Genomic DNA, 18579 nt, shown 5'->3' with positions numbered 1-18579 from the left:
TTCTTTCTATAGATAGATAAATTATCTTGAATTATAACGGTTTTATTCCAGTAATCTGTCATTTGTTGGATTATCAGCATTAAAGTCATTTAAAGTCAATGATAGTTGGAATAATAGTTTAAATTTACTGATTCACCAACTCAACATTTACACTCATCCAAACAGATGCACAATTTTACAACCATGTGTCTTTGAAAAGCAGAAGTGGAGCCTCCTGCACAACCAACAAGAATGTAGCAAGTGGCTTGTGGATGGCGAGTCAATAACAAAAACACTTGTCTTTTCCAGCAGCCATTGTACAGCGGTAAAACCAGCTGACCAAACGTGCTGGAGATCTGCTTGGGTTGCTAGGTAACAGTTTGGGCTTAGCTGGGGTTGCTAGGTAACGGGCACTGCCTGCTGAGTTTTGACGTTACATTCCGGAGGTTTCTTAAACAGCTCATTTTCCAGACACCAAAAAACAGTTGGTTGTGTTTTTTTAAGCACTTTGGTTGCTTTTAGAAGCAGCAGAGACCTAATGGATGTAAAAAATAAATAAATAAAAAATTGAAAAATGTGAATTTTGCAAAATAAGTTCCTTTTAAAGGAGTATTTGTTTGCATTTGAGGATATAAAAATCCAGGAACTATTCCTGTCTTTTTTTGTGCTGCTTTCCTGCTGCTAGTAGATAAGAAAACAACCACAGCAACAATATTAACCAGGCTGCAGCGCATACACTGCAAAAACACAAAGTCTTACAAAGTAACATTGATATAATTTCTATTGCAAATATTTGAAATAAGACAAAACTAACTCATAAGTAACTTTTCAACAAGATATAGGAGCTTAGTAAAGCTCCTAAATTTTATTCTTCCACTAGGATACGGAGGTTTTTCAGGAGTATTGAAATCAGTTTATTTCGCAAAACTGCCTTGTTATTCCATTGGCAGATTATTTCACTTATAGCAAAACAATTTCCCTTGTTTTAAGTGAAATCATCTGCGAGTGAAACTACAACTTTTTCATCAATATTAAGGAAATATTTACTCAAGTCAAGCTCCTATATATTGTTAAAAGGTTACTTATAAGTTAGTTGTCTTATTTCAAATATTTGCACTAGAAACTAGACCAAAAATGCTTTGTGAGATTTTGTGTTTTTGAAGTGTAGAGCCTTAAAACCAGCCGACCAATCGTGTTGAAGCTCCAGTTTGGTTGCTAGGTAACAGTAAAGCATGACCTTTCCAATCAGGAGGTTTGTGAAACCGCTCGTTTTCCAGACACCAAAAAGCCATTAGCTAATCTGGTGATTTTATTGAACACTTAGTATGTTTTTTAGAAGCAGTTAAGACCCAAATGGAAGAATAAAAACATCCAAAATGTGAATTTCACATAAAAACTGTCCCATTTAAAGCATCAAGTTTGACAAAAAATAAACCAGAAGCAATCTACGAGGAGTCAAAGCACGTCTCCCTCTCTCTGCACTCTCTCTCTGGAGGAAATGTCTGCCTAACTGCTGGCTCAGATGGATCGAGGGGAATTGGCAAAGTGCTATGTACCTCAGAAGTGCTAATAAGGGCCATAGAGGAGAAAGAGGCAGCAAAAAAGACCCAACCGAACTTAGAGGCTGCACACAGAAAGCCAGTAAAATCACTTCAAAGAAAGCGAGGCACTAGATTGCCATGTGCCCTTGAGCTGAGAATCAGACTCCGACTTCTCCCCACCCTGAGGAAGCTCATTGATTTCTGTATAATCACTATAAAACACCCAGTGGCTTAGAGTTAATTCCTCTATCTGCTGTGGCACCTTGAAGCGCAAATATCCAGGATGCTGCAGAAATACAGCGGCGACGACTTGAAGCATCAATAGTTAGAGGGAGGAAGCAGATTTTTGAAGAGTTGTCATTTCTGCTTCCAAAAAAATCACTGACCAAGCAAAGAAAACGCAGATCTGTCCCCTCCCAAAAAAATGCTTTGGGTGGGTTTTTAATTTGTGGAAAATGTTTCATTCAGAAAACTCAAATCTGAGGAAATCAGTCCCTGGGAGGCGCTTACTCACATTGTCCTCTCTGAGTTTGTTGATGGTGATCTTTGCCTCCATGAGGTGATTGTTGAGAACAATGATTTCCCGGCTGAGCGCTCGCTTTTCCTCCTCATGGTGCTGAGACTGCAGCGCCAGAGAAAGGACGGGCCGAAGCACAGGAGAAATTGGAGACAAAAGCAGAAAAAAACAGGAATGAGTCAGCAGTTTGTAGATGAAAGTTGGGAAGATTTAAAGGAAAGAGTTGAGAAAATGGAAAACAATGACGGCGAAAGTCATGTTAAAAACGATAAGAGGGCAAGAAAAACAAAAGTGTAACGTCAATCTGAAAGTGACGTTTTCAGCACGTCTTAATTAAAAGAAGATTATACGTAGCAGAGGCTAGCAAAGGGAGAGAAAATAACAAATAAAACACTTATTGCAGGAGACGCAGGTCGAAAAGAAATATATTTATTAATGATCCAAAACTTGAAAGCGATTTTTACGGCTCTGCTTTAGGGTAAATGTTGACCAAAAAAGAAGCTAATGTCAAAAAGTCTGAAATTTTCTTTAAAATTTTCTTTGAAAAAAATTTTAATTTTAAATTCAGAAATTTTCACGCTTTTTTGTAGAAAATCTTTTATATTAATCTAGAACTTAGATTTTTTGTCTGTCAAATTTCCTTTTTTTTTAAAGAAAATGTCTGAGATTACTCTCAACATTTCTGACATTTTTGGCAGAAATTTCCTGATTTTACTGAAAATCAAAGTCTCTTGGTTACAAAAACACAAATGTACTTAACATTTTCCTTTGTAAAAAAAATTATGCTGGTAATAATTTTTACCCTGATTACAAATTAAAAGTCTCCATCTGCATCGACGGGCCAAATTTGTATCATCGTTGAGTTGCAGTTGGGGGCCGTACAAAATCAGCTAGAGGGCCACGAAAGACCCTCAGACCACACCTTGGACAACCCTGGAGTAGATTATAGGTGAAAGTTGCAAAGAGTTAAAGGAAAGAGTTGAGATAATGAAAACAATGACGCCAAAGTCACGTTAAGAACGATAAGAAGCAAAAGAAAATGAGAACAAGAAAGTGTCTGAAAGTGACGTTTCCAGCACGACTTAATTAAGAGAAGATTACATTTGGCAGAGCTCATATCGTATCAATTACTCTGGGAGAACGAGAACAAGACGCAGCGGGAGCAGGCGAAATAAAACCAGGAAGACAAAATGACAAATGAAACACTTACTGGGTTTTCAGCCATTACTGTTGGAGAGCATTTGAGTGACAACAGATTAATGGCAGCAATCTCCAAAAACGGATCGTCGCAATTATTTGCTCTTTATTTTGCACCTGAAAATCACTGAAATAAAGTGTTTTCCTTTCTAAAGTTTTTGCGTTTTGTTACCTTTTATTATAAAAATCATTATTTACATATTAACAGCTTGATTCCCAGTAAAGATTTCAGTTTGGTTTGATTAAGTGTTTAATAATTTGCTATAAATAAACTATAAGACAAAACTAAATTACAAGTAACTTTTAGTAAGATATAGGAGCTTGTTGCACGTAAAACAAAAAATGGAAAAAATGTAATTAAAATTGAGGAAAAAGTTGTAGTTATAAGTGAAATAATCTGCCAGTTTTTTCTCATATTATAAATTAAAATGTCTTGCAGATTATTTCACTCATAATTAATACTTTTTCATTGATTTTAAGGTTTTATTTACTGACATCTCCTATTTCTTGCTGAAAACCTACAGTACTTGTAGATCAGTTTTGTACTTTTACTTGAGTAATTCTAAAGTATTTCTACTCTTACTTAAGTAAAACTTCTGGATTTTCTACCCACTGAATGAAAAACAAACATGTTTTAACCAAAACTCCACCAGACACAGTCACACACCTGCAGTTTTTGTTAAAAGTTTCATAAGTTTTTTATTGATTTAGAAACATTTTATTATTTTTTGTTACTTTTTAGAAAAAAATATTGCCATTTTGGTCCTTAGCATGCCAAAATTTCCACTTAACCCTCCTGTTATGTTCCGGGTCAAATTGACCCGTTTTAAAATTTACAAATTAAAAAAAAAAAATAGAAGCATTTTTTTTTTTGCATGAAACGTTTTCTATTTGTCTTAATAGGTGCACTCTAGACATAAGTTGAAAATTTATTCATGTTACACATTTGTACCAAACCCTAGGTCTACTTTTTACATCGATACTGTTCGGGTCAATTTGACCCGGCAGTCAGGTTAAAGTGCAAAAAAAGATTTTATAATGTCCAATTCTATATGTTTCCTTGCAGTTATGAACCATATTTCACCACACACACACTCACACACACACCCACGCAACCACACACACACAAGCCCACTTTCTCACTATTCTCTTTACTTCACTAGGAAACTGCGAGAAAGCAGGTGTTCACACAACCTTTGACGGGAATCTTTTCTGTTCCTGTGGACAAACTCCACCCACTCTGAGTGACACTCAGCAGAAGTGGAGAAAAACATAAATACTCTCTGCATGACTCATTTATCTTGATTTTAATCAGCGGGTCAATTTGACCCAGAACAGTATGTGTGTCTCAAGTTCAATTATAAAGATCACCCTTTGGTAAAAAAAAAAAAGTATAATATAAAATAATTTACCAAAGGTCAACTTCAAGGAAATTATTGTTTTTTTGTGTCTAGGTTTTTTTCATTGGACATTAAAAATCTAAATTCCATTTTTTATGTCCAAATGAGTAAATGAGCAGGTTGTCGTCATTGATCCTTAATTTCTGAGAAATAATAAAACATCATTGCACAAATATTGATTGAAATGGTTAGTATTGGAGTTAATAATCAGATACAAAAATGTTTTGGAGGAATTTTTTGGTTTCTGACACTATTGCATGATTAAACACTCCCTGGGTCAAATTGACCCACGAACATTTTTGCTGTACCCTAGAAACGAACATAACAGGAGGGTTAAATTCCATCTGATTATGCAGTTTTTAAATATTAAATGATTGATAAATTGATCAGTTACTGGAGTAGATTTTTTTATCAAATACTTTTTTATTCTTACTTTAGTAATTTCTTGGCAACGTTTTACTTTTACTTGAGTAAAAATATGTTGAAGTAGTTCTACTTAAGTACAATTTTTTTCTACCCACCTTTAGTGTTGTTTCTAGTTGCAAACAACCTGCTAGCATCTGGTAGCTTATTTAGCATTAAGTCATTGAAACGTTAGCATTAGCATTAGCATGCTGATGTGTGTTTGGTCTCCACCTGCTGCTGAGGGAAATGTCTGTTTAGCTGCTAATTGTGGCGGTTTGATGCCAACCGTTTCTTTGTGCCCCACTGCTCCTCACAGCTTCATCTGCAGCCGTTTCATTGAGCTAAACTATGATTCAGAGGATTTGGACGGATTAAACCCGAAAGAGCCGCCAACTGTAATTCAGAGATGAAACAAATTTTGGCCCAATTAGATGCAGATGGAGACTTTTAATTTATAATCAGGGTAAAAACTGTGTAATTTTCTTAAACAGGAAAAAATAAAACACAAAGTATCCATGTTTTTATAACCAAGTTTTAACAAAAGGTAAAATGAAGAGACTTTTACTGAAAAGCCAACTCTGCAGCTCCCAGATCAACTTTTATTCTTTATTAAGTTTAAGTACAGGAAGCTTTTTGAAACAAACGACCCAAATTCTGTTCTTATTACTGAAAATAAATTTATTCAATTGAAGCCAAAAGAACCAGAAAACTAGACGTCACAATACAGCAAACATGCTAAATTAAAGTAGTAATAAGTAGTAAATATTTCCCCCCCCCCCAAAAAAACTGACATTTTGAGAGAAATCTCAGAAATTTTCTTGAAAAAACAAGAAAATTTGGTAGAAAAATAAATACATTTTTAGATTATTATGAGACATTTTCTACAAAAACGTAAATATCTCTGAATTTCAAAAGTTGAAAAATGTTTTTTGCAAACTTTCCAAGTTTTCTAGAAAATTTCTGAGATTAATCACAAAATTTAGTGATAGTAAATTACAATAAAAAAACAGAAAGTTTCAGAGTAATCTCAGACATTTTCTAGAAAAAACAAGGAAATTTGGCAGAAAAAAAATCACATTTTTAGACTAATATAAATTTAGTGAACATTTTTTAATTTCAAATGTCAAAAACTTTCTTTTGAAGTATTTCTAGACAATTTCTTAGATTAATCACAGTTTCTGAGTTACTGGTGGAAATCTGGTCTTTTTTTAATCTACAAAAGCTCTAATACGCCGTCTTAAAAATCCCTTTAAAAATCTGGATCTACATTAAATATCAGACTATTTTATTTGCTTGATTTTAGTTTCTTTGCTGTTTTTCCTCAATATTAAGGAATTATTGACTTAAAACAAGCTCCCATCATCTTAAAAAGTTAGCTATGTCTTATTTGAAGTGTACTAATACATTTACACTAGATTCTAGATTAAAAATACTTGATAAGATTTTGTATTTTTTGCAGTGCGTCCCTGGATGAATGAGAATCTACATAAATGGCTCTTTGTTTTTTTTGATATTTCATATTAGATTAGGCTCCTACCTGCATAATCCCTCTAAATCCTTCAAAATTCTGCATCCTGGCTTATTCTTTCTTGTCTTCCCATCACAGCAAAGGTGATTTGAAGAGAGACCAAAATAATCCGAGGGGCTAAGGTCAAACTTGAAGGTCAGACAAACGCAGGTTATTATTACATCAATGTGGGCCGCCTACTTAACGATGGATCCAGTCTTGACTTAATAAAGTCAATCAAGTTAGGATTTATGATTAGATATATATTTTTTGTGGTGCAAATCTGCGCTGGCACATGTAGGGAACCAGCTTCTCTGTATGGAATGCCTGAAATGCCAAAAACGTTAATGTTAGAAATCAACAAAAAACAAATTACTGCAAAGCTTTTCTATTACATGTCAGTCTGGGGACTGAGATTTCTGTGGAAGATGGTTGGTTTTATGTTTGTTGAGCCGTTTCTTTGTTGGTTTGGTTATTTTTTTAGATCATTATCCTGCAAAAACCCCAAACGATGACTAATTTTTAGTTTTCTCATAGAGTTCACTGATTTTTGTTTTTAAATGTTTGGAAAATAAAACAACCCCACAGAACCACATATGCTTCACCACAGTTAATAGAGGGTTAATAGAGGAGCCATGTTGTGATGACTTCCTGAAGGCGGAGTTTCAGAAAGAGCAGGAGCTTCTTGAAAAGACATTTACAGTCATATTTGAAGGTAATATAGTTACTTAAACGTGCTACAAAATGTATTTATGTGCCTGAAAAATACATACAACTGCACCTCTAAGTATATATTTGAATATATCTTATTGAAAATGTGGCGATCCTACTGTATAATCCCAGAGAAACAGCATGCTGACTTCAGAAAGGAACAAAGGACAGTCTTAGCAGGCTTAAAATTCTTAATATTATCTAGTACTGTATTGTGTGATGTGTGGGGGTTTGTTTAAATATCTCTTCCTGCAACATGTCATCACCAAAACATCCTTATCAACTGGCTTCAAACATGAAAGACGACGCAATCTAGGAAAACAAATATGCAATTCTGGACAAGCAATTGACCCAGTGGGTGAAAAGGGATTTGTTTAGTCACCACATGGCGCTTTAACGAACCAAAGCCTCGCTTTATTCTTTTGATTGTAACTTCTTGCAATTACTTTGAAACTTAGTGGATTAAAATTTTTATGTAACCAACTTGAATAACTTTGTTTTAGTGGCGGATTGGACAGATTTGTTGACGTAACAGGACAAAAAATAAAAGAAGAAGTTTGTTTTCTAAGATACCTTCAATTGTTTCACTTATTCTGCAGCAGATTCTGCCTCCTCACTGGGCAATAAATGAAGCCCGAGTCCCAAGAGGGGCAATTACAGAGCGAGCTGGTTCAGAGAGGAGAGCAGAACTTGCTACTCCATTTTAAACACGCTCTTATTTTAGAGGAAAAAGGAACAAAGCAGATTTCTGACCTTGTTAAAGAGGATTTTCAAATCAAAACACCAACAATACCCTGGAGTGGCCTGGAGAAACCAGATTTGCAAACAGCAGCGAGGAGAACAAAAGCTCGAGTCAACGGACAAGATGGAGGACGAGGGAGAAAAACGTGTAATATCACATTTATGTAGAGTCGAATTTTACTGAAAAAACTTTGGATTGGACTCAACTTCCAAGAAATGCACTGCAAAACAGGAAATCTTAGTATTCTTAGTCTGATTTCTAACTATCTTATTACACTTTAATTTAGCAAGTACTTTTTCAGCAATTTTAAGGAATTATTTACTTAAAACAAGCTGAAAAGTTATTTGTAAGTTATTTGATGCTACACCTCAAGTGTGCTAAAATATTTGCAATAGACCAAAAATACTTTTTTTGATGCTGGCTTTTGAATAGTAAGTCAACAACAAAGCAAAACAGTGAAAAATAGCAGCTGACCAAACGTGCTGGAGCACCTCTTGGGTTGCTAGGTAACATTCCGGGCTCAGCAGGGGTTGCTAGGAAACGGCGCAGTGCCCTTGGAATATGACTCAACATGTTACAATTAAAATTCCTTGGTCAGATTTTCTGTTTTTTTCCACGTTACGTTTCTTTTTGTACAATCTGTTTAGTTATTTGGACCAGTGTTCTGATGATCTGCGCATCTGGATAGCTGCATCTATCTGATAAAAAAAAAAATTGTTTTTGCAGTGAAATTGCGCAATTTAATATCGTCAGCAGAAATACAGCTATACTCAACAACAACAAAAATCAAAATATGTTCTTTCACATTTTCTTTTATTGTGAATGGACAAGTTAGTAGACGTATTTTCATTTTCTATTACTATTCTATGTTGCTTTGACTTTATCTTTCTTAATCAGGATGGTTGTAACACTTCCTTTTAGCAAATATTAAAGCTTTTACCATTTTTCCAACATATTTTGTATCTTTAGCTACCTGTTTATGCCCTTAAATGTAATTAGGCTCATCCCAAACATTTCCAAACCTTCCCAGTGGGAGCGTTTGACTCCCCGCGCTGTTTATGTAAAGTAAGTTTGCTGACGCTGGGAGAATTGCTCCCCTTTGCTCCTCATCAGCCAAACGTTTGCTGAAAAAACCTGCCTAGCATTTAAGGCAGAAAGAGGAAAAACCAGCATAAAAATCTGCCATGTTTAGCAGTAAATCAGACTGATGATTCTTTTACAGCAACTTTATTCTGACATTTCTCCAAACTCTGCACAGAGCTGTAATTTTAATCTGTATGAATGCAGACGTTTACGTCATTTGTGTTAAATGAACTGAAGTTCTGATTGTGATTATAACCTATTGTTCTGCAGCCATGTTTCGCAACTTTTTATAGCGATTACAATCTAAACAGGCTTCAATTTCCTCCAAACTCATAAGAAAAGTGTAATTTTAACTAAATTAAGTTGGTTTTAAAGAAAATTGCGAACATGTACGTATGCAGCAGCAAGACATATTGTTACTTTCAAACTTTAAATCTGTTTTCAGTGCAGAAGGTTTGTGTCTCAGTGCGATAAAAATTGTAAAAGAAAAAAATTTATAAAAATAAACAAATATCATTTGTTTGGTCAAATTAATTTTTTTTTGCTTCTATAAACTAGTAATCCAAAAAATTGTTCAAGTAAGAGTAGATTTGGTAAAAGGCTTTTACCAAATCTGATTTTCACTTGTAAAAAATATGTAATCAGACAGACAACATATAAAAATTATAATTTATATATAATATAAAGTTTTGTCTTAAAAATATAAAAAGAACAAAGACCTGACATCAAAACAAATTCAGACAGAAGAAACGTGTCTTTTGAGCATAAACCTTTTGAAACCTTTACCAACTGCATGTAATTATATCTTTTATAAATATTTCGCAATAAATTCATCATTCAAATAAACTTTTTTACAAAATGTGTCAGACTTGTTCACTTTTTTCAAACATAATTTAGTATTTTAAATGTAGAATAAAAATTAAGTATCTGATTTTTTGTTGTCTTAAAAGAGTTTAGATAATGTTTAAAAAGTGTTTATAAGTTCTGCCTTTTTGTAAAGTTTTATGCATTATTCTGTCACCAAGTTATGAGTTTCACAATGTTAGTTATTGAATATATTTTTGTAAAAGCTCAGTCACCATGATTCGCACACATTTTTCAACCTGTACAGCTCCAACATGGTATTAATTATAAATTGTTTGTGCAAAATTAAACATTAAAGTCCTTTACTTTTCATATTTCTTTGTTTATACAGTCTGTGTTCTGTTTATTTTTACATTTTCTTAAGTGAAAGCTGAATGTATTTTGGACACAGCAGATAAAAACACAACAGGAATGTAAATTTATTCATGCATAAACAGTGTCTGAAAAGAGAGGCTCAAAATTTTTAGATGTTACAACAACGAATCACCAAGCATTACTAAAACTAGATTTTTTTAAGCTTGGTGATTATTTGAAGAAATGGTAATTTATGCATTTTACTCAGAACCCAATCAAAGCTGGGATGATTTTCTCAGAGTCATTGCTGCAGACATTTTGTCACTTCTCATTTCTCACTTTGCTCTTTAGAAATAAAATGTATTTGTTGCTATTATTTTCAATTGACCTCCGCAGTTCTGACCCATCAGATCTTTTGATAAAATGTCGGATATGATTTGGTTTCTGGTGCTGTTTTCTAAAAACGCCGCATGTTCCTGAACTTAAAATGTCATTGCATGATATGACATCCAAAGATATGACAAACCCAGTGAGGCCTGACTTACAAAATTGAAATAAATCTCACAGGCTACTGTCTCCTGGTATGAATGACTTCAGCTCAGCACATAATCTGTTTGAAAAGTCAAAATCATCTTCACATCACCAGAACACAATGATCCATGAGGAGTGTTGTGATAAAAAATGAAAGGAAAATTATGTAAGCTTTCAGTTTATTCATATAAAACAAAGCAATAAATATTACACAGCTGCACTTTTAGACATAAATAATTAGAAATGGCAGATTTTGTACTGGAAACAATGTCAGAAAAGCAACAAAATCCATAAATAAGCTTTCCAACTTTAATGTGAAAATATATTTTCTACAAAAACAAATATTTTGTATAAGTGTACACTAAATATTTTTACCCATTTATTTGGTTCCGCCAATTATTTCTTTTTATTTAAATAATACCAAAAGCCCTTCAATGTTAAAGTGAAAACTGATTTATCTAAAAAAAAAAAAAAAGACTAAATATTGACGAATAAATCAAATAATTGAAGGTAAAATGAATGCAGTAAGTTAAATGGAAATCTAAGAGGATATTTCGTTTCCAGCGTCCAGTTGGAACTAAATGGCTTGAAAACAACAACGTTGAGGTTCTGGAGTGGCCTAGATAAAGCCCAGACCTCAATCTGGTAGGTTGATTGCATAAATTTGTACCTAAATTGTAATTATTTTGTGGAAATCAGTTTTCACTTTCTCATTAAAGTTTTTTTTACAATTAATTTTCTCTTACAAGTTATTGCTTGCTGACGATGACTACCATTGTTTTTTTCTGTTGTTAATATTACACGCTACATCTTAAATGTAGCCTGATAAATTAAAGAAAAAGGAACGCAGTGCTTTGCTACTCTATGAAAACTAGATGGTGAGGAAAGTAGTAGTTATGCTAGCTTGACTACGACAACCATAACATGTAGATGTGATGAGAAATTCAGTGTTTCGCTTCAGTTAAAAAATGAAAGCAGGTGACTTATCAACTCTGACCGATCACATCACCAGCCTGTGTTAGCTTAGCTACTAGCAGCGGTAGCTAAGCTAACATAGCGATTACTTATTGATAATCGCAAAAATAAACACCGAGCCTAAAAACATAAAACTGTAACATACTAAATGTTCTGTTACTTGTGTGGGAATTGTTTGAGTGTTTTTGTTTTTTTTTTGGTGTTGAATCTTGATACATAAAGTGGCGTTGTTGTTTGTTGCTATGGCAGCGAGTCTGCGTGTAGCTTAGCCGACACAGAAAGCGAGAGAAAATATTGGGTTTTAGTTGCTCTGTAAGTGATTTTTCTAGGTTATTTTTCCCTTTCCTGTGGCGCACTGGACTAAATTAATATTACATACATCTCCAGGTTTCATTTAGCTACCGGAATGGTTCTACTGCGCCAGCGCGGATATAATGGATCTCAATTTAAAGAATCGTCCTTTTTGCCCTACAGCGCTTGTACGCATGCGCGAAATTTCCAGACATAAACAATAACATGCAGGGAGTCCGTAGATTAAAACTGGGAGGAAAACGGCTGAAAATCGCTTCACCTGCTCTGATCAGAGAGCTGAACTGTTAACTCTCACAGTTTCCTAACAGCAGCTGAGACCAATTACTCCACACATCGATTTCACGAAGCCACCTTTGATCGTGTAATTGCTGTGAGAGAGATGAGTGTGTTTGTGCGGCTGAACAGGTGAGCTGAATTGATTTTAGCGGGTTTCTAATCTCTTAGATGCAACGGGGAGCAGTTGTTATTATTAAGATGTTAATTTATTGTTAGAGTATATCATTTATTATAATCTCTGTATTATGTGAGAATGTGAAGTGCTTGTATTGATCCTCATTAGATTTTTCTTTCTACCTCAGCAGTTTTTAAAATCCTGGTCGGCATTTTAGGTTTTTCTAAAGAGTCGCAGATGAAAAGATTTAATAGGGTTATTGATTAAAGGGTGAGAACAATAGCGTAGTATACAGGGCTAGACAAATGTAAGAGTATTTTTTCTTTACTCGTCTGAGCAAATCTGAAACCTGAGAGATTGATTATTTTTTAATGTGAAGTTGCACCTTCATACAAACATGAGTGTTAGCTTTCTTAATGAATTAAAGATGAGTAAGAGTTATGGGAGCTACAGGGCTAGTAACGGGTTACATTTACTCAATTACCTGAGTAACAGTTCGAAAAAGTTTTCTGCTTACTTTTTACTTTTACTTAAGTAAAATGTCTGGATTTTCTACCCACTGAATGAAAAACAAATATGTTTTTATCAAAAATTCACCAGACACACACCTGCAGTTTTTTGTTGATTTGAAAAATGTTATTGTTGTTTTTTAAATATTTATATGAATTATTGTCATTTTTGTCCTTATGTTGCTGTGATCAGGCACAGATGACATCCGGAAGTGTCTTTGCAAAGAGAAAAAAAAGGTTTTATTTACCTTAACACAAAATCTCAGCCTGTCACACTCAGCGGCAAAAAGGCACGATGGAGGAATACGCATAAAAGTCACATTCAATGACATATAGGAAATATGAGTACCAAAGATCAAGGTAGGAGACAGACACAAAACCAAGTTCTGAAGGAATGAACAAACTACAGTGAAGAATGAACTCATTATAATAATAAATTGGGTGGGGTACCTGTGAACTATAATACACATAAACAGTCAAATAAATAAATAAACAAATTAATAAACTAATAAATTTGGTGTCTCTCACACTTAGAGTACCAAAGATTCCACTTAACTTTATATTTTGGTCTGTCTGATAATGTAATATTAAAATATTAAATGATTGATAATTAGATCTGTTACTCAGCACTTGAGTAGAAGTTTTACCAAATACTTTTTTACTCTTAATTGAGTAATTTCTTGGCTATTTTTTACTTGAGTAAAACTTGAGTAAAAATAAGTTGAAGTAGTTCTACTTCGAGTCCAAAGTTCACCTACCTCTGTGGATTTAGCAACAAAAGTTGACAGTTTAAACAAATCTTAGTTGGGGCTTTTATTTGTGGAGTTCACATTTTCTCCATATGCATACACGGATTTTCTCCAGATTTTCTCCAGTTTTCCTCCCAGAGATAATGAACTACTGGTAGCGGGACAACACTGCAAAAACACAAACTCTTACCAAGTAATTCTGGTCTAGTTTCTACTGCAAATATCTTAGTATATCTGAAATAAGACAAAACTTTTATTAATATTAAGGAATTTTGCTCAAAACAAGCTCCTGTATTTTGCTGAAAAGTTACTAAGTTGGTTTTGTCTTATTTCAAGTGTAGTAAGATATTTACACTAGAAACTAGACTAAAATTACTTGGTAAGATTTTGTGTTTTGGCTGTGAAATGGCTTGCAAGTTGTTTCTTTTTTTTTTTACCAAAGCCAAAAGAGAAATCCTTACAACCACTAAAATCTGAAATTACTCAATTTTTGTTCACATTTGTAAAGAAGGAAGTTGCAATCATGTCTTCTTCACTAGTTTTTGGTGCAGTGCCCCCACAGTCAAGGAGGGGAACAGCTTTTTCAATTGGTTTGGTTGGTTTGACTCAGTGTGAAAGCGAAACTGCAGCAGCTGAAAATGTTACAAATGTTGCAATTTTGGTCCTCATTCGAACCAAAACACCCTGAAAATTTGATAAAAATGTTCTAATTCCCAATTATGTTCGCTTAGACCAGCAGTTAGCAACTTCTACAAATCTATTGCTCTTTTTTGTTCTAGTTTGTAATTATTGCCCCAAATTTCTGCACAATAACTTAAATAGAGTAAGATTAGAGTATGTGTAAATGCTCATTAATACATATTGTCCCAATTTTTAAAAAAAGTACTTGATCTTGAACCAGTCAGAACCCAAAATATTGCGCTGTCCCTTTAAATTTGTCTAGTAAAGTCTTGATGTGACATGAGGTCAAAGTCGCCAAACAATAACAATTAATTATAACAACTCAAATTTGTGCATTTTAATCAAAACCAGTGGCTGCTCCATTAAAGACATGACATCCACGGCCTTTTGTCGTCGCTGCTTGCAGCTTTATTGTCCACTTTATGCACTCTGTGGTTTTTATTACAAACAGAAAATCAGCCAATCACATGGCAGAGTTGGGCGTCTAAATGTGAATAATTACAAACTGATGATTTACTGGGATTTTCACACAGTTTAGAGACAAAATGTGGTGATGTAGCTGCAGATATGCTAAATCTGTGAGCGTAAAAATCATGAAACATCAGGAAAGAAAAGCTGCCAAGGCAACTGTAACCTCAGAGGTGAAAAACAGAAACTAACACTTTCCTGGTTTCCTGGTAACTGGACAATTTCATGTTTTTGACTGTAGTAATTCCAGCCCAAAGTAGATGGATATGTTTGATATGCCTTTCAAAATTATACTAAAATACTTTTTTTTCTCCTGAAAATAACAGAAAAACAACACAACACACATTCACAATGGCTTAATATTGATGTATTTTCTTAAGAAAACACATGAATTTCCGATGCATTTGTGTTTACAAATTTCAATTTATATTCTATCTGAATAAAATTCAGCACATTATATCAAAATAATGCATGTTATTTATGAAGTGGAACATTTCAGATATAAAAACTGTCAGAGAATGAAGGCATTAAAAAGCAACAATGAAATGTTTTTATGTAAAAACCAAGAAGCTGGACAAGAAGGGAAAGTCAAAACCAATCTATTGAATATATAATCAATATACTTTGATTGCACCTTCTGACAGAAATGTTTTTTAAAGTAAAATAAGGTGAGATTTATGTTATAAAATATCAGGTTTTCCTACCGTCCTGCACATCTTGTCCTCTAAATCCTGGTTGATCCTCTGAAGAGACGAGTAACTACTTTGGATCCTAAAAATACCAAAGAAAACAAAGAAATCAATAAAGAACAAGAAAAATATGAACTAAAACATTCATAAAAAGAATTGTATAAAATAATGATAATCATCTTGCCCTGAGAGATTTTTTGGGTGATTTGGAATCTCAAATTTTGAATTTTTCTCTCAACAATAGAAAGGTACGTACATTTTACGCACCTTTCTGTGTGGAATATTGAACTGTCCCTGTCTATAGGAGCTTTTAACAGCTTTTTTTATTTTCTGTTCTTCCACTGATACTAGATACTCAATATCTAACTTTGAGTGTTTTTCCACTGGAAAAAAGTGTCATTAGTGCAATTTGATGGGTATGGTGCATTCACAGACTTGAAAAAAATTTTTTTTTTTAGCTTCTAAACAGCTGATGACAGATCAGAACCAGTGAGTAAAAATGTGGTCATCAGATTTCTGGACTTCTATTACAAATGTTAGAAAACTTTGTTGATTTTTCACTATTGTCAAAAATGAAAAACAATTTTGCAACTTCAGCGTTTCCATTAAAAGAGAATCACAATTAAAATTACATGTGAATAAGTTTAAGTCATTAAAAAACACGCTGCGCTATAATCCTCCAACTACTTCCTGTCGTCTTTTTTGGCGTTTCCGCCAGTAGTAACATCTGGTTGTTGATCACATGAATTGTGTGATGTGATAAAACTGTTTCCATTTTGCGAAATGAACTAATTTTGATTTCATAAAGCGCAAAAACATTTTTTTCTAAATTTGCGTGTTTCCATTAAGAACGTTTATTTTCATAATTCCAAATTGTGCAACTATATGGTCAATGGAAACACAGCTTCTATGTGATATAGTTGGTTTTTTTTGTTGTTTTTTTTTTTTTAAAAAAAAAAGCTTTTTAATGTCTATGCATCACTTTGTATAACATGGACTGTTTTAAACCTCAGCTACAGGAGATTCTTTCTGCCCACATCTATCAGTTACAATCACATTTAAGTGAGTAAAAAGTAAAAGTTTTTGTTTTCTGCTTTTTGTGCAGCCTTTTTTCTCCCTGGCTTGCTTTCAGTATTCCTATTAAACTTCCAAGGATCAATAGTTACAGTCGAAGCATTTCTTTTACTACTTGGCCTTTTTATTCAGCACATATTATAATATTAACTCATGTCTTTTATAAACTGCTGCTTATGGCTCCATTAACCGGACAGATCTGGGGAGTGTGGTCGCAGGAGACCATAAACAAAACAAGCCATAAAACTCAGGCCTGTTAGAGGAGCGAGAGGCAAAATAAGGATTATAATTGGACATAACAAAGTAAAAAGCCAGTAGAAAGAGGGGAAATAAAATCTGTCATCTTCAGAGGCAATGCTGAGGGCGGCGACCAAGATCAGCTAATCAGAACCGTTCTAGAGTTTAAAAGCCCATAATAAATAGGGACTGAACATTTTTGTACAGCTTTTATCTGCGTTCTCCCTTTTTTTTTTTGCCAAAATGGGAACGTTTGTTGAGAGAGCAGGTTCATCGCTTTGATTTTCACTGTGGCTGCAGGAAACATTCAACTATTTCACTATCCTGGTGCTTTTAATCTTGCTGCTCTGAAGTTTATTTACCAAGCTGGTAAATAAACTCAAAGCTTGCAGGTGACCTATTATGCTTTCCTGAACAGGTCAGGACAGATCTATGGGCGATACAAAACATGTTTTTTTATTTATTTTTTTTGTACAAAATTAATCTTGGATAATGAGATTTTAGTCTGTTCAGTTCTGCCTGTCCTGTTTTAGGGATCTGTCACTTTCAATCCAAATAAGCTGCTGGCCATTCCCACCAAATCAATGTTCACACTAATATCTGAAAATGGCTGCAAACAGATGCGCAATTATACAACCATACATCTTTGAAAAGCAGAAGTGGTGCCTCCTGCACAACCAGCAAGAATGCAGCAAGTGGTTTCTGGATCAAGAGTCAACAACAAAACACTTGTCTTTTCCAAGAACCATTGAACTAATCAGTAAAACCAGCTGACCAAGTGTGTTGGAACTCTGCTGGGTTGCTAGGTAATGGGGAGTTCCTGCTTATTTGTGACGTTACATTCTGGAGGTTTTTGAAACGGCTCATTTTCTGTTAACTTATCACCAAAAACTGTCTTGGTGGGTTTTTAGAAGCAGTAGATACCCAGATGAAAGTACAAAAAATACAAAATGTGAATTTTGCGCAATAAGCCTCCTTTAAACGTCGCATAAATCTTTTAAAGGCATTAAAATTCTATAACCTGGACTAAAAGTTTAAATAAGATACTAACACATTGGTGGAAAAATAATTTTTTCCATTCGTCTTCCCTTTTCATTTTCTCATCTATTAACTCTAAAGTTTGACCTTTCACCTAATTTAGCTGGTTTTTCTAAAAGCTACTTCAAATTAGAAATCAAAGAATTTTAACAAATTATCTGTCAAAATTTCTCTCATATGAAGAAGCTTATTTTGTGAAAACTTTAAAAACAGTAACCAGTAAAATCTTTTATATAATTATTACATGTTTAAGTCCTTGATTGTAATAACACATGTGGCAAAAACAGAAGAAATCTCTAAAGAGAGAGGAAATGCTTCACTGCACTCTAGATCTTAATGTGATTAATAATAAAATTAAGCTGATTACCAGTTCCCATAGATTTTTGATACAATCGTTAACTGAAGTACATTTTTAGTGCTAATTCACTTAATGCAAAGGTCAAGATTTAATCCTGCAGAGTGATGAGAGATCATTAGACTGAGAAGAGTATTAACATTAATTTAATAAGCTAAATTATGCTACGTCATCCTGTAAAGGTGTAACGGTCTCCTCTCAGATTTTATTTTTATTCTGATTTCACATTTATGCTGAACTTTTTGCTTTGCTCTTGTGGCAAAAATCATTATTTATTTAAAAAGCTGCCTTGGGAAACGTGTCTCCAGTCAGGAGTGAAATAAAAAATAT

General features: G+C 33.9%; 1 protein-coding gene across 1 annotated transcript in view; it reads right to left on the bottom strand.

The window, feature by feature from the left end:
• begain (brain-enriched guanylate kinase-associated) overlaps nt 1-18579 on the bottom strand; it is a 43430-nt gene that overhangs the window by 7888 nt on the left and 16963 nt on the right. Inside the window, exons 4-5 of the mRNA XM_032547624.1 lie at nt 15561-15627; nt 2035-2142 (exon numbers count right to left, since the gene is read on the bottom strand). Coding sequence (XP_032403515.1) covers nt 2035-2142; nt 15561-15627 — 175 coding nt within the window. The remainder of the gene's footprint in view (nt 1-2034; nt 2143-15560; nt 15628-18579) is intronic.

This window comes from Xiphophorus hellerii, chromosome 19 (assembly GCF_003331165.1).
Source record: "Xiphophorus hellerii strain 12219 chromosome 19, Xiphophorus_hellerii-4.1, whole genome shotgun sequence".
Lineage (NCBI taxonomy): Eukaryota > Metazoa > Chordata > Actinopteri > Cyprinodontiformes > Poeciliidae > Xiphophorus > Xiphophorus hellerii.
The sequence above is the reverse complement of the archived record's forward strand: the minus strand, read 5'-3'. Positions and strand labels throughout refer to the sequence as shown.